Here is an 18,982-nt window from a genome sequence, read left to right on the forward strand (position 1 = left end):
GCTAACTACACTATGTACAGTCCATTCACAGAGGAAACGATTTGTAATGACACATTATCGGGGTTGGCTGAGAGCTACACATTTATGATATTCTTCAGACGTTCGTTAGCAGAGTTGTTATCTTTATATAGAACAATGACGACAGAAAAAGGGAAGAGCTTTGTGCTATCGAGGTCAATGCTAATAATTTTTAAGATAATTTTAGATCAAGTCAAACTTGTTATCTCATCCCTATTGATGTCTTGTACTAGCTCATAATCCAGTCCTAAGGATGTGCTGAACACGGCTGTTAAGACCCCCGAATAGCTACACACAAGCCTGTCAGTGGTCCTTTAACTGCCTACTAATGTTCTTTACTAAGAGAACAATGGCCGATATGCTGGTTCTGTGCACATAGAGTATAGTGTTATTGGCAGCACTTGTCCTGTTTATATGGAGCGATACGCTGCTGACTACGGTTTAGAGATGAGCGGTGTTCGAGTCGAACTGTTCAACAAATTTCAAATTCGAGCTGTTTTGGGCGGTGTTCGAGTCGTTCGCCAAACTCGAACAATTTGCTTAAAATTCGGCTGTTCGAGTTTCTGTTCGATAACTGTTCGTTCACCAAAAGCTTAACTTGATTTTCACATTAAAACGGTTTATCAATGTTAATAGACTGTTTCAGTGTATAGTGGGCCCCCCATACATCTGTGCTGAAATAATGCCGATCTCCTTTTTTTTTTTTTTCTTTCCCGCATTTACAGTGGGGCGGTGCAGTCTATCAGCAGTGCACACACACACAGCAATGTGCATGTGATGCACACAAGCAAGGGCATGTGTCATTGGCTGTGTATGTCACATGTCCTTGCCCTATAAGAACCAGCCATTTTCCCTGTCGCCACCATTTCCTCACTGCTGCAGCTTAGTGTTAGACGACACCGCTGCTGCTGTGGGTGCTATACAGTCTAAGAGTGTTAATTGCGAGCGAATTTTCTGTTAGACAGAGAGAGATAGGTTTAGGGAGTCGGGACTAGTTGTAATATCAGCCTTTTCAGGGTAGGTTACAGCAGTTCCTAGCACTTTTTGCCAGGCAGGTCTGTGCCAGTGCTGTGCAAGTGTTTGTCACAGCATTTGGTGTAATCTAGCTCAGCCAATCCTTTTGGGCTAGTAGCATTGTCTGGTAGTCATCTGAGTAGCCCGCCTGTGAAGCTAGCTTCACCGCCGGTGTATCTAAATTTTTACTGCATCTAACCGAGTAAATCGTTTTGGGCCAGTACCACAGTTTGGCCACTCAGTTCTGCTCGGTTTCCATCCATCGTTTTTTTGTGCCAACAACTACAGAGTTGCCAATTAGTTAAGCATCAAAATGAGTGGCAAAAGGCCTGCTGCTGGTAGAAAGGGGAATAGGCGTGTTGGAAAGGGGGAAAAAAGGTTGTGTCCGTGGGGTAGAGCTTCTGTGAATCCAGACGGGGAAATGATCTGCACTGATGCCCAGAATCTTTGTGAGTCGGATCCAGGCCCAGATGAAGAAAGTTCTGAGCATAATGTAGATCCTCGTTCCCAAACTGTAACTCCTGTTGGTGGAGACAATGAGGAAGATGATGATGAGACTGAGATACCTGATTGGAACGAAAACTTGACTTTTCGGTAAGGCAGGAAAAGGTTGGCTCTGAGGACGAAGGGTGTGATAACACACAGGTTGATGACAAGGTTGGAGACCCCACTTACTGTCAACCCACAGTCCGCCAGGCCATGAGGTCAGCAGAGGAACACACAGGGTGATGACAAGGTTGGAGACCCCACTTACTGTCAACCCACAGTCCGCCAGGCCATGAGGTCAGCAGAGGAAGTGGAGGAGGATGCCAGTGTGCTTGGCAGGTCGTCAGGAAATTTGCAAGTGGAAACACCTGCTGGTGTTGAGCGTTCTCCGACATCGAGACCACCACATTTTGATCAAAGCAACATAATATCTCCGCCTGCACCTTCCTCACAGACCAGCAGTTTGCCTGGGACACCCTACTCAACCTCGTCTAAGCACGGTAGCCAGCTCTCGGTCCCTCAGATGTAGACAAGTAAAATACCATTTCCTCCTAGCCATGACAAAGCTAAGAGGTTGAATTTCACCATCTGCAAGCTGTTTGCTACAGAAATGCTGCCTTTCCGCCTGGTGGACACAGGATTTTCGAGACGTTATGTCCATCACAGTTCCCAACTACCAGATGCCCAGTCACCACTACTTCTCAAAGAAAGCTGTGCCTGCGCTACACCAGCATGTCGCACACAACATCACCACTTCCTTGAGAAACTCTGTGTGTGACAGGGTGCGTTTATTCAGTCGCCATGACAGCACCACGAGAGAGGGGATCCGCCCTTCAGGGACAGGAAACCTACAGTCATAAAAAGGGTGCCACCTCTCTCCCTCGTCAGTTGGTTTCCTGTCCCTGACAGATGAACCTCTTCAGGCAGACTTTGTGAAGGAGGTTGAAGAAAGAAGACTACCCAGTCCTGGTGGTCCGACGCAGGTAGCGGGAGGACCCCTACCTCGGACTGTCCAGGACGCAGGAAGCACCACACAGCAGGGGGACTGTCTTGTGTAGGTGTCAGCAGAGGGAAGCAGCCTTCAGAACGGCTTGCTTCCTAATGACCCATCACCACAGGTACCAGTAAGTATGTGGTGCCTGCTCCTGGGGCCGTGTCTGGTGGACCTTTCTGGGTCTGGTCGTGTCCTGCGGAGGTGAGTGCTTCGGTCCGGACGGCTGCCAGCGTGTCCGGGTGTCTGAGGAGGCGCCGCAGTCGCGTCCGGAAGGGGCGTTCCCTGGCGAGGCCGGCGGCGCAGTCTGATGATGCGACCAGGCATGTGCGGTGAAGCCGTGCCAGATCATGGCGTATCCCTCTGGATGGACGGCGAAAGCGGGTGCGGCACGGCCTGGGGGGCCCAATTGTCAGCTGGGGGCGCGGCCTCGGGAGGGGGAAGCCAGTCCTCACGCTGGTGCTGGGCAGGTCACATGGAGATCCTGCTGACCCCCATCCGGGGGAGGTACCGCTGGGGGCATATTTAAGGAGGATATGGCAGCTGCTAAGTGTCTCAGACCCATTTATTCAAATGGAGTCGCTGGAGCAGGAATCACCGCAGCTTGAGAAGCGGCAGCAGCCTCAGACCATTGAAGAGACCCATCCTATCTCCCAGCGGTGATCTAGTGGTAGTAGTAGCGCTGGTGGAGCCAAAAGTGTTCAGAAGTCATCAGGTCGTAAAACCTCACCGGTCAGGAGGGACCCCCCACTAACTACGGTACCATGAACCACGCATCGGGGTAAGTGATCTACGGAACGTTCACTTAATGATCCTCTGCCCCTCTTTATGTTCCCTCTCTCTAGGGGAGAAAATGTTCCACCAAGGCCAAACACAGGGAGTGTGGCGAATGTGGAGAACCACTCCTGGATAATTATGAGAAAAGGTTGTGCAAGCCTTGCTTACAGCGTTTAATAGAGGAAGAGGCCCCTGACCTTACGTCTGCCTTAAGAGATATGGTTAGACAGAAAATCAGAAGTTCTATTAAATCCCAAAAATCAGATTCTAAAAAGGGGAAAAAAATTAGATCCCCAATGTCGGACTTTAGTTCAAATTCGGACGAGCTAAGCTCAGATCCCTCTCAATCTTCCTCTTCATCCATGGACGCTGAGTCGGGACACTCCTGCTTACCACTAGATAGAATTAATCGGCTGGTTAAAGCGGTGAATAATACAATGGGGATTGAAGAGCCCCAGTCGGAGTGCTCCATGCAGGACATAATGTTTAAGGGGTTAGATAAAAAATCCCGTAGATCTTTTCCAGTGATTTGATAAAATAAAAGCTTTAATTACAAGGGAGTGGAAGAAACCGGAAAGGATCACTTCCACCGGCGGTTAAGAGGAGGTATCCATTCGAGGAAGAAGCTTCATCCTTATGGGATAAAGCCCCGAAGCTAGATGCGGCAGTAGCCAAAGCGTGTAAAAAGACCTCGCTACCGTTTGAGGATCTAGGCAATCTAAAAGACCCGTTAGACAGAAAGGCTGACGTTTTTCTTAAGGGTACTTGGGAAATGGCGGCGGGATCTCTGAGACCAGCAATTGTGGCTACTTGTACAGCACGGTTGCTAATGGTGTGGCTTGACCGCCTGGAAGATCAACTTAAAAACAAAGTTCCTAGAAATGAGATCTTAGCCTCCCTTCCTATAATTCAAGAAGCAGCAGCATTTCTTTCAGACGCTTTGGCAAATTTGGTGAAATTGGCAGCCAGATCTTCAGCCCTGTCCAATGTGGCCCGCAGGGCTTTATGGATAAAATGTTGGCCAGGAGATTTACCAGCCAGATCAAAATTGTGTGGCATTCCCTGTGAGGGGGCGCACTTGTTTGGACCAGTAATGGATGAGCTGTTAGAAAAAGCAGGCGATAGCTTTTTATAATTTCCCTTTCTAGGAAGACTCTCATACAGACGGGAATACAATAAAAGATGGTTCAACCGCAAAAGATCAAGCAGAGAAAGATCCAGATATGACAGTAACAGAAAAAGAGGTAGAGGATATATGTTTAACACCTCTCGGGACTATAAAAAGACTCAATGACTGCTGGACCAGGTGGGGGGAAGACTTTCAGCCTTCTACCCGGCCTGGTTGAAGATTTCCAATAGCCATGGGCCCTCAGTATTATTGCAACTGGTCTAAGGTTCGAGTTCCAAAGGTTTCCTCAAGATAAATTTTGTCTAACACCTGTCCGTTCTTCCTCTGCAGAACAATTAGCACTGGAATCGGAAGTCCAGGAACTTCAGCAAAAAGGAGTGCTGGTTAATGTACCAACAATACAAAGAGGTAAGGGGTTTTATTCCCCCCTCTTCCTGATTAAAAAAAACCTGCTGGGTCCTTCCTTCCCATCATTAATTTAAAAGGCCTAAATACATTTTTCCTGGTTCCTTCCTTCAAGATGGAGTCTGTAAAGAGGGCAATAAAGCTTATGTTTAACAATTGCTTCATGGTTGTCTTAGATTTGAAAGACGCCTATTATCACGTCCCGATACACTCAGACCACCAATAATTCCTTAGAGTGGCAGTTTCTATTAATGGCACAATAGAGCACTTCCAATACCGAGCACTTCCCATTGGTGGTGCGGTTGCACCCTGTGTTTTCACTAAGATAATGGTAGAAGTCATGGCGCACCTTCGCGATTAGGACATCTTAACCTTCGTCCGGCTGAGTAGGTACAATTGTAACTATTCCGTTTTTAAAATTGCAATAACTTTTTTTCGAAAAGCTGTAGTAGAGGGCTGAAATTTCGTGACATCTCTGCAGTTTTGGCCCAGAATATATTGGCCAAATTTCAATAAAATATATGAAGGTACAATTGTACCTCTGCAGCCTGTTAACGTTGTAAAATTATGCAGCCTGACAAAGGTTAATAGTTCCCTATTTAGATGACTTATTAATTGTGGGACATTCGGAATCACACTGCACTGACCAGTTAGGAAAGGTGACTTCAATGTTGCAGGAATTGGGTTGGATCATTAATTTAAAAAAATCCCGTTTACAACCCTCTAAAGTACAGGAGTTTTTGGGTCGTCTCATAGATTCTGGTAGGCAGGAATGCCGCCTTCCAGATGCAAAAGTAGATAGGATCCAACGACTAGTAACTAAAGTAATTAAAAAAAATCTGTCTCTATAAGAAAGGCAATGTCACTGTTAGGATCGCTCACATCGTGTATTCCGGCAGTCCTCTGGGCAAAATATCACACCAGAACACTAGAGTGGGGCGTTTTACATAACACCCGTCACTTGTCGGGTATTTTTTTTCACTATCCACTGATTCTATACAATCTTTACATTGGTGAACACATATACAAAATTTACGTAGAGGTGTTCTCTGGACAAACGAGGTGTCCCAAATAGTGACTACAGATGCTAGTCCCAGGAGATGGGGAGCGCACATGGAGGATAGTTGGGTCCAGGGACTATGGTCTCAATCTGAGCAAAATTCATCGTCCAACTTAAAAGAATTATTAGCGGTAGAACGCGCTTTACATTTTTTTTTTTTTTATACCCCTACAGGGTAGACATGTCAGATTTTTTTCAGACAACCAGGTGACCGTAGCCTATATTAACCATCAAGGAGGTACTCAGTCAGGTTCGTTAATGGATGTTGCGGATCGTATTTTTCAGATGGCCGAAAAACATTAGTATCTCTTATGGCTCTTCACATAAAAGGAAAGCTCAATGTCATGGCCGACTATCCTAAGCCGCAACAAGCTCGGACAGGGAGATTGGACATTGAATCAGACCATCTTCAATCAGATTGTACAATTATGGGGTGCCCAGATATAGACCTTTTCGCAAGTAAGGAAAACAAAAAGCTACATCGTTTCTACTCCTTAAACCCCAGGGAAAACCCATATGCAGTGGACGCTCTCTTAATTTCATGGCACTTCAATCTCGCTTACGCCTTTCCTCCTCTAAACTTAATCCCAATAGTTCTGAGGAAGATACAGGTGGACAGGGCTCGGGTAATCATGATAGCCCCGTTCTGGCCCAGAAGGTCATGGTTTCCATGGCTGAGGAAGATGTCCATTTCCCAGCCTTGGATTCTTCCAGAGATACCAGATCTCCTCTCCCAGGGCCCAATTCTCCATCCACGAGTCGCCAATTTACATCTAGCGGCGTGGAATTTGAGAGGTCATTACTAAGAGCGAAGGGTTTTTCTCGAGAGCTAGTAAATACTTTATTAAAGAGTAGGAAAATGTCTACGATAAACATTTGTCAGAATTTGCAAGAAATTTTTAGAGGTCTCAGGGGCACATATTGGCCAAAAAATTCTGTATTAATAAAATTTTGGAATTTTTACAAAGGGGTTTAGAGATGGGTTTAGCCACAAGCACTCTGAGTTCAAGTGTCAGCTCTTGGGGCGCTGTACAATAGTAAATTAGCCAGCAATCACTGGATATCTAGGTTCTTCAAGGTTGCAACTAGGTCCAGGCCAGTTATTAAGCAGAAATTGGTTCCATGGGACCTTAAGGCCCCTTCACATTAAGCGACGCTGCAGCGATACCGACAACGATCCGGATCGCTGTTTGGTCGCTGGAGAGCTGTCACACAGACAGCTCTCCAGCGACCAACTATCCCGAGGTCCCCGGTAACCAGGGTAAACATCGGGTAACTAAGCGCAGGGCCGCGCTTAGTAACCCGATGTTTACCCTGGTTACCATGCTAAAAGTAAAAAAAAAAAAACACTAGATACTTACCTACCGCTGTCTGTCCTCCAGCGCTGTGCTCTGCACTCCTCCTGTACTGTCTGTGAGCACAGCGGCCGGAAAGCAGAGCGGTGACGTCACCGCTCTGCTTTCCGGCTCACAGCCAGTACAGGAGGAGTGCAGAGCACAGCGCTGGAGGACAGACAGCGGTAGGTAAGTGTCTAGTGTTTTTTTTTTTTTTTTTTACTTTTAGCATGGTAACCAGGGTAAACATCGGGTTACTAAGCGCAGCCCTGCGCTTAGTTACTCGATGTTTACCCTGGTTACCAGTGAAGACATCGCTGGATCGGTGTCACACACGCCGATCCAGCGATGTCAGCAGGAGTCCAGCGACGAAATAAAGTTCTGGACTTTATTCAGCGACCAACGATCTCCCAGCAGGGGCCTGATCGTTGGTCGCTGTCACGCATAACGATATTGTTAACGATATCGTTGCTACGTCACAAATAGCAACGATATCGTTAACAATATCGTTATGTGTGAAGGTACCTTAAATTTTGTACTGGCAGCTCTGATGGAAGCACCATTTGAACCTATTGACACTGTCCCGATTAAGATCCTATCTTTTAAAACGGCCCTTTTAGTCGCGCTCACATCCGCAAGAAGGGTTAGCGATCTGCAAGCCCTATCTAGACAGCCTCCATATATGCAGTTTAGAGAAGATAGTTATCTTGAAACCTGATCCTTTTTACCTTCCGAAAGTAGCTTCAAAATTTCACAGATTACAGGAAGTGGTTCTACCTTCGTTCTGTTCTAACCCCACTAATGATAGAGCGAAAATTCCATTCGCTAGATGTAAGAAGATGTCTTCTTAAATATATTTTGGTTACTAACACTTGGAAGAAAGATAATTCCCTATTTGTATCCTTCCAGGGAGTTAGAAAGGGACTTAGAGTGTCCAAAAACACATTAGCTAGATGGATCAGGGAGGCAATTTCTTTGGTTTATTCAGCAGGTGGTGTGCAGATTCCAGAAGGTATAAGAGCTCACTCCACTCGAGCCATGGCTACTTCCTGGGCAGAGAGATCAGAGGTGTCGATTGAAGACATTTGTAAGGTGGCCACATGGTCTTCTCCATCTACTTTTCTTAAGTACTATAGACTAGATTTGGGTAGCTCCTCCGATCTCACGTTTGGAAGAAGGGTGCTTGAAGCAGTTGTCTCTCCCTAGTCTCTTTTACTTCTCTGAAAGTTTCTCGTGTTGCTGTCATGGCGACTGAATAAATACGTAAGCTACTTACCGGTAGCGGTGTTTTTCAGGAGCCCATGACAGCACTCTTATATTCCCTACCCTCTCTTCTTGTGTGGGTCAAAACCTTATTTCCATTAAGTCCTAAGTTTATTCACTGGGTGAATTGTACCATGTTTTAAAATTGTTTATATGCTACTAACCTAGGAGGTCCTCTCATGCTATGAAAACCAACTGACGAGGGAGAGAGGTGTCACCCTTTTTATGTCTGTAGGTTTCCTGTCCCTGAAGGGCAGATCCCCTCTCTCGTGGTGCTGTCATGGGTTCCTGAAAAACACCGCTACCGGTAAGTAGCTTATGTATTTCACCACAGACACTTGGACGAGTAGACATGGACAGGGGCGTTACATGTCGGTGACTGGGCACTGGGTAACTATGGTGACAGCAGGAGAAGGGGCTGCTGTCCAAGTCTTGCCGTCCCCACGAGTTGCTCGTCGATCCTCTGTATCTAGAAGTTTCTCCACTGCTTTTGCCTCCTCAACCTCCTCTCGGTCCTCCACCTGCACCCAAAGCCTGTCTGGTAATGCCACCCGCGTTCTAACTGCGCAGAAGGAATCCTGCACACCTCCTTACTATGCTGTCACCAGGGCTCAACGGCATCAGGCGGTGTTTACCTTGAAATGTCTGGGAAATGTGAGTCACATAGCTGAGGAGTTGTGGTCAGCTCTGGAGACCGAGTTCCATCAATGGTTGTTTCCATTGAACCTGCAGCCAGGGAAGGCCGTGTGCTATAATGCTGCAAACCTGGGTGCGGCCCTTCGCCGGGGCAATGTCACGTGCCTTGTATGGCTCATGTTTTGAACCTGGTTGTCCAGCAATTTTTATCTCACTATCCCGGACTAGATGGGCTTCTGCAGAGGGCACGGTCGCTGTGTGCTCACTTCCGCCATTCGCATCCTGCAGCTCAACGACTTGCATCTATACAGAAGTCATTGGGCCTGCCAGTTCACCGGCTGAAATGCGATGTGCCCACACGGTGGAATTCAACTCTGCACATGTTGCAGCGACTGTGGCAGCACCGACGAGCCCTGGTGCAATACGTTATGACGTATAACCTGGGCCAACGAGATCCAGAGGTGGGGCAAATCACGCTGCAGGAGTGGTCTCAAATCAGGGACATATGCACCCTTTTTGAAATAGCGACGAAGATGTTTAGTGCTGATGATGCCATTATCAGCATGACCATTACGGTCATTTACATGCTGGAGCACACCTTAAACAGTATTCGGAGTCAGGTGGTGGGACAAGTGGAGGAACAGGAGGAGTCGTATGCGGAAGGGATAATATCTCCGGTCCAGACTGTCGGCAGCACCAAGGCGGCTGGCATTGGAGGGTGGGGGAGAGGGATTACCGAGGGCGCATGGTAGCAGCCAAACTGTTGAGGAAGGTGCAGGCGCCGAGGAAGAAGTGGAGGATGAACTGGCACTGGGCATGGAAGACTCATCAGATGAGGGAGACCTTGATCAAATTTCTGTTGTGCGAGATTGGGGGGGGGGAGAGGGCAGAGGAAGGAAGCATGATTCTCACCTCGCCGCCACCAAGACAACAAGGACTTGGTCCTCCTGGATGCGCAAGACACCCGAGTGCCTTCTTGCTGCACTACCTGCAACATGACCGTCGGATTGTCAGAATCCGAAGTAATGCCGACTACTGGGTTGCCACACTCTTAGATCCCCGGTACAAAAGTAAATTTGGTGAAATAATTCCTGCCATAGAAAGGGATTTACGCATTCTGGAGTATCAGCAGAGACTGTTACAGAATCTTACATCTGCTTTTCCACAAAACACCAGTGGTGCACGTAGTGAATCTCTGAGTTCTAACTTGCCAAGCGTGGGACAGTCGAGTCATCACTCAAACCGTAACAGTAACATCGTATCTGGTGATAACAGCAATTTTTTCCAATCGTTTCAAGATTTTTTTTTTTTAGACCATCCTTTGCAAGGCCACAGGAGACAAGAAGTCTGATGCACAGCCAAATCTTAGAGAGAGGATGGTACAGGAGTATCTCCAAGTTAACATCGATGCCATAACTGTGGAACTGGACCCTTGCTCATTTTGGGCTTCCAATCTGGAAAAATGGCCTGAGCTTGCCACTCATGCCTTGGAGATTTTGTCGTGCCCCGCAGCCAGCGTTCTCTCTGAACGTGTGTTCAGCGCTACTGGTGGTGTGCTGACAGAAAAGTGCACGCGGCTGTCCAGTGACAATGTAGACAGACTAACGTTCATCAAGATGAACAAATCCTGGATCCGCAAGGACTTTTCTACCCGTGTCATCCTGGGGAGACTAAAAGCTTGATGATTTTTGAAAATCACCTCACCAACCATTTTAAGAAACTCTGGCGAAAGTGATGGCACTTGAGTGGTGTCTGTGGCCCAATTTTTGGAAAAAATGGAGACTCTTTTTGGAGTCTCCTTGCTATGTTTTACATGACATTGGCATCGTCAATTCCAGGTGGGTGGGGTCGCCCCCCCCCCCCCCTTTAACCTTTAGAAACTACATACACTATGGCTTGGGGTAACACAGATGGTTGAGTCTGCAGAGCTGTTTACACATACTATGGCCTGGGATTCAGAGGTCTGCTCCAAAGCTTCAGTGTCTGCTAGCCAGCAGAGTAGCCCACCCATGAAGCAAGCTACACTGCCTTCTTCCTTTCTCAATCTAACCCCTCAGCTCTGGGGTGTCCGCTCTCCCTCCAGCTCTCTCCTTCTCAAAGATTGCCTTGCGCAGGCGTGTACTACGGAGGACAGAGAATGAACTTCAATCCAATATTGCGGCCAACATGCAGGTAAGGAAAGGGTGAATCAAACACCCGAAAACTCCGCCCATATGACCCAAAACCAGTCCCGCCAAATTCAGGTGACAGATTCCCTTTAAGGTGTTTTCTATGTGTTTGTTTGTTTGCCTGCCATTGGTTTCAATGGGGTTCGATGGTGTTCATCGAACACGCCCCAATTCGATGAACCGAACTCTAACACTAGGGGGGTGGCTCAACACTACTACGATTATTTTTAAGCTTGCTTAAAAATTATCGCTCCCAATGAATGAGCATAATTGCCGGACTGATTGGGAAAGGGCATTCCTAGGAACACGTTTCCTGATTTAATATGGGTCTTAATATAAACTTACTTGAATATGACATTTGAGAATTTATTTAAAAATTATCTATAACCAGTTTTTGGTTTAAAGTTTACAGTATGCGTGCTTAGGAAAAAACAAACATTTGACATGTCAGATGTGTCCAAAATTGTGATCAGTGGGGGTTTACTTGCTCTCCTCCCACGCTAAAGAGGTTCCCCGGAGACTTTCTGTTGCACTTATCTTCAGTATATGTGTATCTACAGCTGGTGAAATTAGTATTGAACACGTCACCAGTTTTCTAAGTAAATATATTCATAAAGGTGTTATTGACATGAAATTCTCACCAGATGTCGGTAACAACCCATCCAATCAGCACAGGCAAAGAAATCATCCATAGATGACCATTATTTAAGTTATATATAATAATGAGAAATGATACAGGGAAAATGTATTGAGCACTCTTACTGGACTTTCTTTAAGGGTATGTTTCCACGTTCAGTATTACATCAGGATTTGACGCATGTAAAATCTGCACCTGAGGTCACTGGCAGGTCACCTGCGTTTTTCATGCATTTTTTTTATGCGTTTGATGTGCAGTCAGTCAGTGCCTGCTCCATACTCCCCTCCAGTCAGCCCTCACACAGGGTTAATGCCAGCGTTACCAGAGCACGGTGTAACACACTCCGGTTATGCAGCTATTAACCCCGTGTGACCAACTTTTTACTATTGATGCTGCGTAGTAAAACGATCTAATGTTAAAAATAATAATAAAAAAAAAACGTTATTCTCAACCTCCGCCCTGCAAGCGGCAGGTTCCGCTTCCAAAGATGCTATGGGAGAAGGACCTTCCATGACGTCACGGTCATGTGACCACAACGTCATCACAGGTCCTGCGCTCATACCAATCCTGGGACCGGAAGCTGCTGGGTGCACCGCACACAAGCGCCGGAACTACAACGGGCTCTTCGGATGGTGAGTATGTTTCTTTTTTATTTTGTAACCTGTTACATACGTGGCTGGGCAATATACTACGTGGCTCTGCTGTATACTACGTCACTGTGCAATATACTACGGGGCTGGGCAATATACTACATGACTGGGCAATATACTACGTGGCTCTGCTGTATACTACGTCACTGTGCAATATACTACGTGGCTGGGCAATATACTATGTGGACATGCATATTCTAGAATACCCGATGCGTTAGAATCGGGCCACCATCTAGTGTGTGTGTGTATATATATATATATATATATATATATATATATATATATATATATATATATATATATATATATATATATATATATATATATATATATATATATATATATATATATATATATATATATATTGCAAACCACCAAGCTCTCATGCATTTAACGCAGTGAGGAAAAGTCTAATGTTCTAATAGTGACTAGTGCTGTTCCATGATGTATTGTCTTGAAATTCATGAATTTTTTTTTTTTTCTACTTTTCTCCTAAGTAAGCCAAGTCTAGTCGACTATTATTTCCTTTGGCATGTTGTGAAGTGAATAGATTACTTTGCAGCCAATATTTTTCTAGTGACAGGTGTAATATTTCCACTGACTTGTTTTTATTTTTTTTTTTACCTAGTCGTTTATTTAACATTTGGTTCCACGTCCATAGGGCAGGGCTCAGGACTCGCTAGTGTACACACCACAAAAGGATCTGCGTCCCGTTAACTGCTGAATTGCCTGATGACAATCTTGTCTCTAATATTGTGTATTAGTGTTGTCTTGTATATAACACCGCATATATAATGAATTCTATACTGAGTAGAGCTTAACATTTGTGGTCCACATAAAAGGGAATTATTGGCTGTCAACTTTGTCTTCAGGGTGGCAGGTGAAAGAGGGCCTGTAACTAGGATAAAAAAATGATCAGTTTTTGCATTTTGTGTATTGTGATGTGTGGGTGCTGTGTGTGTTGTGTTTTTTTTTTTTTTTTTTTAAATATTTCTCATTTTCAAATATGATTCCAGTGATATGGGCCTTCCTTTTTTATTTAGTGATAATTTTTATGGTCTGTACCAAGGGGGCGTTGCTTATAGGGGGGTAATGCAATCTGCAGAACAGCCATGAGACATGACCTCGGAGAATTGTGCTCCATTGGTGAAGGCAAAAATTTGCATGAAATTAGAAGGCCCATATCTATGGAACTGTATGGTGGGGAGAAAAAAAAAGATCATTCAAGGGAGCAGCAGGAATAAAATAAAACCAAAAACTGGCAACTTTTGATCTGTTGGCATCAAACAATACACTAACAGCAGTCTATGGTGCTGATGCTCATATAAGGCTACGGGTGGTGAAAAAATGTAGGTATCGGGCTTTGCTGCGTTTTTTGTGCCAAAGCTTGATTCTATGGAATAGGACTTTTTTTTTTTTTTTTTTTTTACACTAAACTTACAGCATGAACATCAGACAAATCTAGCATGACATAAAAGCATAAAAAAGCCGCAAGAAAAAACAAGGAAAACTTTTTTTTTTTTTTTGCAGCTTCTTTTCTCCCAAATGATCAGGTTTTGCTGCAGGAAAAAAACGCTAAAAAAAAAATACCGCCCAGTGTGAACTTACCCTTTTAATAAGAATGCTCCACAGTCAGAGAAGGGTGCACCTGAGATCGAGATCTCTCCTCCGTACATGAAGAAGGGGGCAATGTGGCCTGGTATCAAATATTCTCATAAAGCTAGGGGAATAAAACTGACATACTCTTAATTTTGTATTTTAGGGAAGGCAATTCTCCCTGCGACTCTTCAGTCATTTCTTATGCCGAATTACTCAAACAAGTGTGCAAGGCGGCAAATGTCTTGAGGAATTTAGGTAAATAATGTTTAAGATGTCCACATAGATAACACATCCGTACAAATACTTGCTGAATATGGTTGGTTTTATTACTGTATATACAATGTTTAATGTAATCTTGTATATAAATGTATGATTGTCGGTGGCTGGCTTTTGAGACCCCTACTAACTTCAAAAATGGGGCCCAAAATTCCCTGGATCAATGTAGAGATGGTGCACATGCGTGACTGCTGCTCCTTTTACTTCTTTGGCGCTGATGGGAGGACAATATGTGGAAGTCAGTGAGCATTCCCACATGCTGTGAGACCCCTGGATGGGTGAGGGCCTTCTCTGGATGGGTGAGGGTCTGGACAATCCTTGCCCTCTTGATTTCATACATGTTCCACTTATCCTGTGGATAAAAAAACCCAAAAGCATTAGGTGTGATTCTTTGGAGTTTTGAATATATATTGTAACCTTCTCATACATCTCTATGAAAACACAGCTTTTAGATATGGCATTACTCCCTAATCAGTGGGATTTTTATTTATTTATTATATAGCCCTCCCACCAATCCTCAGAAGTGGTTGCATCGCAAGTTATACATTGGGGTCCCTGTAGCCACTGTGCAAGGGAAGCGGTGAATCCATTCACTATAATGAGGCAGGTGGATCAGAGTGTGACATGCTTCCTTCTCGGGGTCACGAATGGTGACCAGGAGCTGAGCATTTTATGTGGCCATTGTAGTGACACTGCTGCCCTGTAAAACTAGGTTGTCTAATGAGTATGAAGACATTCCGTCCCATAAATGAATATTTATGTTGATGTCATAACATTAGAAGCATTACATAACCAGAACAGAACATATAAACGAGTGATACATTTACAGACGCGGATGTTAAATGTCTTCTCTGTCAATAGTTTACTCATTTTATAACCATATCCAGTTAGTCATTTTCTGCTCATTGCGCCCAGAAATGCGGCCTGTTGTATGAATGACTTGATTTAGTTTTGCACCGGCTAGTCTGACATCTATGGCAAATGTTCACAATATCTTTGCAGAATATGGATTATGTGATCTGTGCTACAATGTGCAGGTTTGTTATGGGTGAGGGTGTGGGGCGCTCCTCTCTGGCTTAAATTTAAAAGTTATCCCCTAACCTTTTGATGAGGGATCCGAGTAGTGCTGGGACACCCACCAATCCCAGGAACCGGGGCTCTTAGAGGTCGATCATCCACAGTGCCGCTCCATACACTCTTATGTGAGCACCGAAGACCAGCCGAGCGCACCGCTCAGCAATCTGTCTCCCAGACATTCAGCGGAGTGGTGCTGTGCTGGTGTGACTATCACACTACTCAAGTGGGTGCACTTCACAGCAGGCTATCACCTATCCTATGGGTAGATGGGAATAACGCTTTTAACGGGGTTGTCCAACTTTGGAGACTATATTTCTTTAAATCAATGCAGTTGGGGCTATAGATCATTTCTGTCAAGAGATCTTGAGGAGAGAGTTTGGTGGAGTTAGCAGCCTCTGATTCATTAAGAAGTGCATGTCTCTTAATTTATCCGGAATACCTGACAAGTAGTGTGCACCCCACCACAAATCTTACTCCAGTCAGTGAGTAGAATAAGATTTAAGATTCAAGAATTAGAAGACCGGTGGTGTCACACCCCCAGGGCTGTCGAGTCAGTAACCTAAATCTCCCACTCCGACTGTGACTCCTCAAATTCTCTGACTCTGACTCCCGTCTCCAAAACTGAATCCCTTATACATGGCTCCTGTTTAAGTGATAAATTTACTGTAGTAAAATGGTAGCAGACATTTTATCACCATTATGATTTAATAATCAAGCTATTTACTTGCCTTAATCCTGTTTCCCTGTACATGCGCAGTTCTTAGATGAGTGCAGGCGTTCCTTCCCAGTGCCTTTTTCCTCTGATAGAGGTGGAGCGTCACTACTGAGCATGTGCATAAAGTGCAGCACAGATTCATCTCCACTAAGAGCCGAGATTCTTGGATCAGGAACAGAACAGACATTTATAGGACATTTCAGAACTTTCACAAATTCTTGTGAAAATATATTCAGCACATCCTGCACTGAACTGAACCCAATTTATTATATATTTTAGGAGTCTGAGTCGGTCAATTTTATACTGACTTCAACTCCACCAAAATGGACACCGAATCCACAGCCCTGCACATCCCCGTCCTGCTTCAGCTCTGCCTGTTTTGATGGAAGTGGGAAAAAATTGAATAAAGCTGCAAAATTTTTGCAACTTTTCAAAGCTTTGTACTCCAATTTTCTTGTGACAAAGCTTTGATGAATCGGGGCCCTAATTATTGTTTATCAGATGTGTTGGAACATGATTTTGTGGCACTTACTACTCTATAGCTATGACCTGTTCTCCTCCTGCTCTTGTTCGAGCAGCTTTCCTCAGACTGCACAGTTCTCCAGTCCATACAATGGCTGCCGGTGGAGGAGCAGTGACCAGACCTGCCCTCAGTTTCTCCAGTAGAAAAGCACTTTTCCCATGTGAAATCTTTCTATTGGACAAGGCTGATCACATGCTCCTCCAGCAGTAGCCACTGTATGGACTGGAGATCTGTGCAGTCTGTGAGGAAATCCACACTAAGAAGAGCAGGAGGAGAACCTGTCATAGCTATATCCTCTTAAGTGCTACAAAATCATGTCCCAACACATCGGGTAAAGTAAAGGCACCAACTCTTAAGTATTTTTCCAGTGGTGCCATCTTTGTTGATTTTTTTTCTTTACTCCTAATGGTCAGAATAGCATGGTAGATCAGACAGATCTAACCCAAGTCTATGGGATCCATTATGTTGCCATCACAAAATGAGATAACATGGGTCTGCCATAACCCACAGCTCCTGTTTGATACTCTGGTGAGGACGTCATGAAAGCACAGGAAACGCTTCTAGGTTGATAAGCTGAAGATTGCGTTCTGGTGTCTTCTGACAAAGTGAAGTAATAGGCCATATTTTACAATCATCCGTAATAAAGATACGGAATCGCAGTGGTTTTTTCTTAAGCCGTGTCAGTAAGTTTCGCTGAGATAACGTACAATTCACGGGGTATAAGTAGCAGATGACTTCGTTATCATTGCTTTGCTTAGTATTATCGAGGAAACCCAAGTTGGTGATAACGTTCATGTCTGCTGTATAGTGAGTGTTGGGGAATTACAATGATGGCATTGTGTTTTCAGATACAGGCATCCTGGTAGATGGGGTCCATCATTGGTGACTATTATGCTGAGCCAAATCCTATCCAGGTCTTGTCCTCCTGGCGCACAATACATCATAGACTCGTGTTACTGTGTGCAGGAGACTTACACCCAATAAATATCTATATTTTAGTTATGCTGTAAAAGTTGGTTGTAAGGTGCCCTCCATTCTGATTTCAATTTATCTTGTTTTTGTATTTATTTTCAAGGAGTGAAGAAAGGAGATAGGGTGGCCATTTATTTGCCAATGATCCCAGAGCTGGTATATTCCATGTTGGCATGTGCAAGAATTGGCGCAGTTCACTCTATAGTGGTAGGTGCCTCTTTTTTAACATTGGTCTCAAAGCCTGTAAATGTCACTACTGCGGCATGGTAGCACTGGTTACAGGACAAAAAGGATGAAGGATTGTCCAGCTCCCTGACGTCTTGTTGCCATGTTTTAAGAATATTTCAGTAATTAAAACAATCTTTTTATCCTGCACCCAGCAGCTGGAACAAGCCTTCATCCTGTTTGACCTATATCCACTGATGTAGCGGTGAGCTGGCTTCCTTTTTCTATTTTTCTACATATAGCCCAAGTTAGAGCTTTGGCGCCCATACACATTACATTATTTTGGGCTAGGTCATCAATCAATCTAATGTTATGGGGGTCTCATAACCGATGATGATGTGGGAGATAAGGATCGGGCACTTTTTATTCAGCAGATATGCTGCTGTCTGTCAGCCGCTCTGTCCAATCTCTCTTTTCAAGCCCAAAGATTTGGCCACGCTGTACATTAATGTGTATAGGGGAGTTGGGGTTCAGCTGATGGCCATCGGCTATTGTACGTGTGTGGCCGGCTTTTGTCTCTTCTTACTTGTGTTTTTTCCTGATTTTAAATCGGTGAAGAGATGCGTCTTGTCCATCTTCCATGCTGTAAGAATGAACATATGGCAAATATGATTTATGGGGGTAAGATCATTGCCTCCCAACCCACCACCAACACCACAATCTCCTCCCCACAAATCACTGTCTCAGAGTTGTGGTCCCACATGCACAATTCTGGTTTCATAGACTGAAAGGAGAGGTCAGTGTGTATATGAACTACTACTCCATGTACACGATGGTCACAGGAACCTGTTCTCATAGTGGGCCCAGTGGTTATCATATACAGTACAGACCAAAGGTTTGGACACACCTTCTCATTTAAAGATTTTTCTGTATTTTCAGGACTATGAAAATTGCACATTCACACTGAAGGCATCAAAACTATGAATTAACACATGTGGAATTATATACTTAACAAAAAAGTGTGAAACAACTGAAATTATGTCTTCTATTCTAGGTTCTTCAAAGTAGCCACCTTTTGCTTTGATGA

The 18,982-nt window shown here is 44.7% G+C and overlaps 1 protein-coding gene across 1 annotated transcript in view; it reads left to right on the forward strand.

Annotated features, from left to right (window-relative positions):
- LOC138642704 (acetyl-coenzyme A synthetase, cytoplasmic-like) overlaps positions 1-18,982 on the forward strand; it is a 69,479-nt gene that overhangs the window by 4,707 nt on the left and 45,790 nt on the right. The window contains exons 3-4 of the mRNA XM_069731059.1: positions 14,331-14,422; positions 17,834-17,937. Of these exons, the coding sequence (XP_069587160.1) occupies positions 14,331-14,422; positions 17,834-17,937 (196 nt within the window). The remainder of the gene's footprint in view (positions 1-14,330; positions 14,423-17,833; positions 17,938-18,982) is intronic.

This window comes from Ranitomeya imitator, chromosome 6 (genome assembly GCF_032444005.1).
Source record: "Ranitomeya imitator isolate aRanImi1 chromosome 6, aRanImi1.pri, whole genome shotgun sequence".
NCBI lineage: Eukaryota > Metazoa > Chordata > Amphibia > Anura > Dendrobatidae > Ranitomeya > Ranitomeya imitator.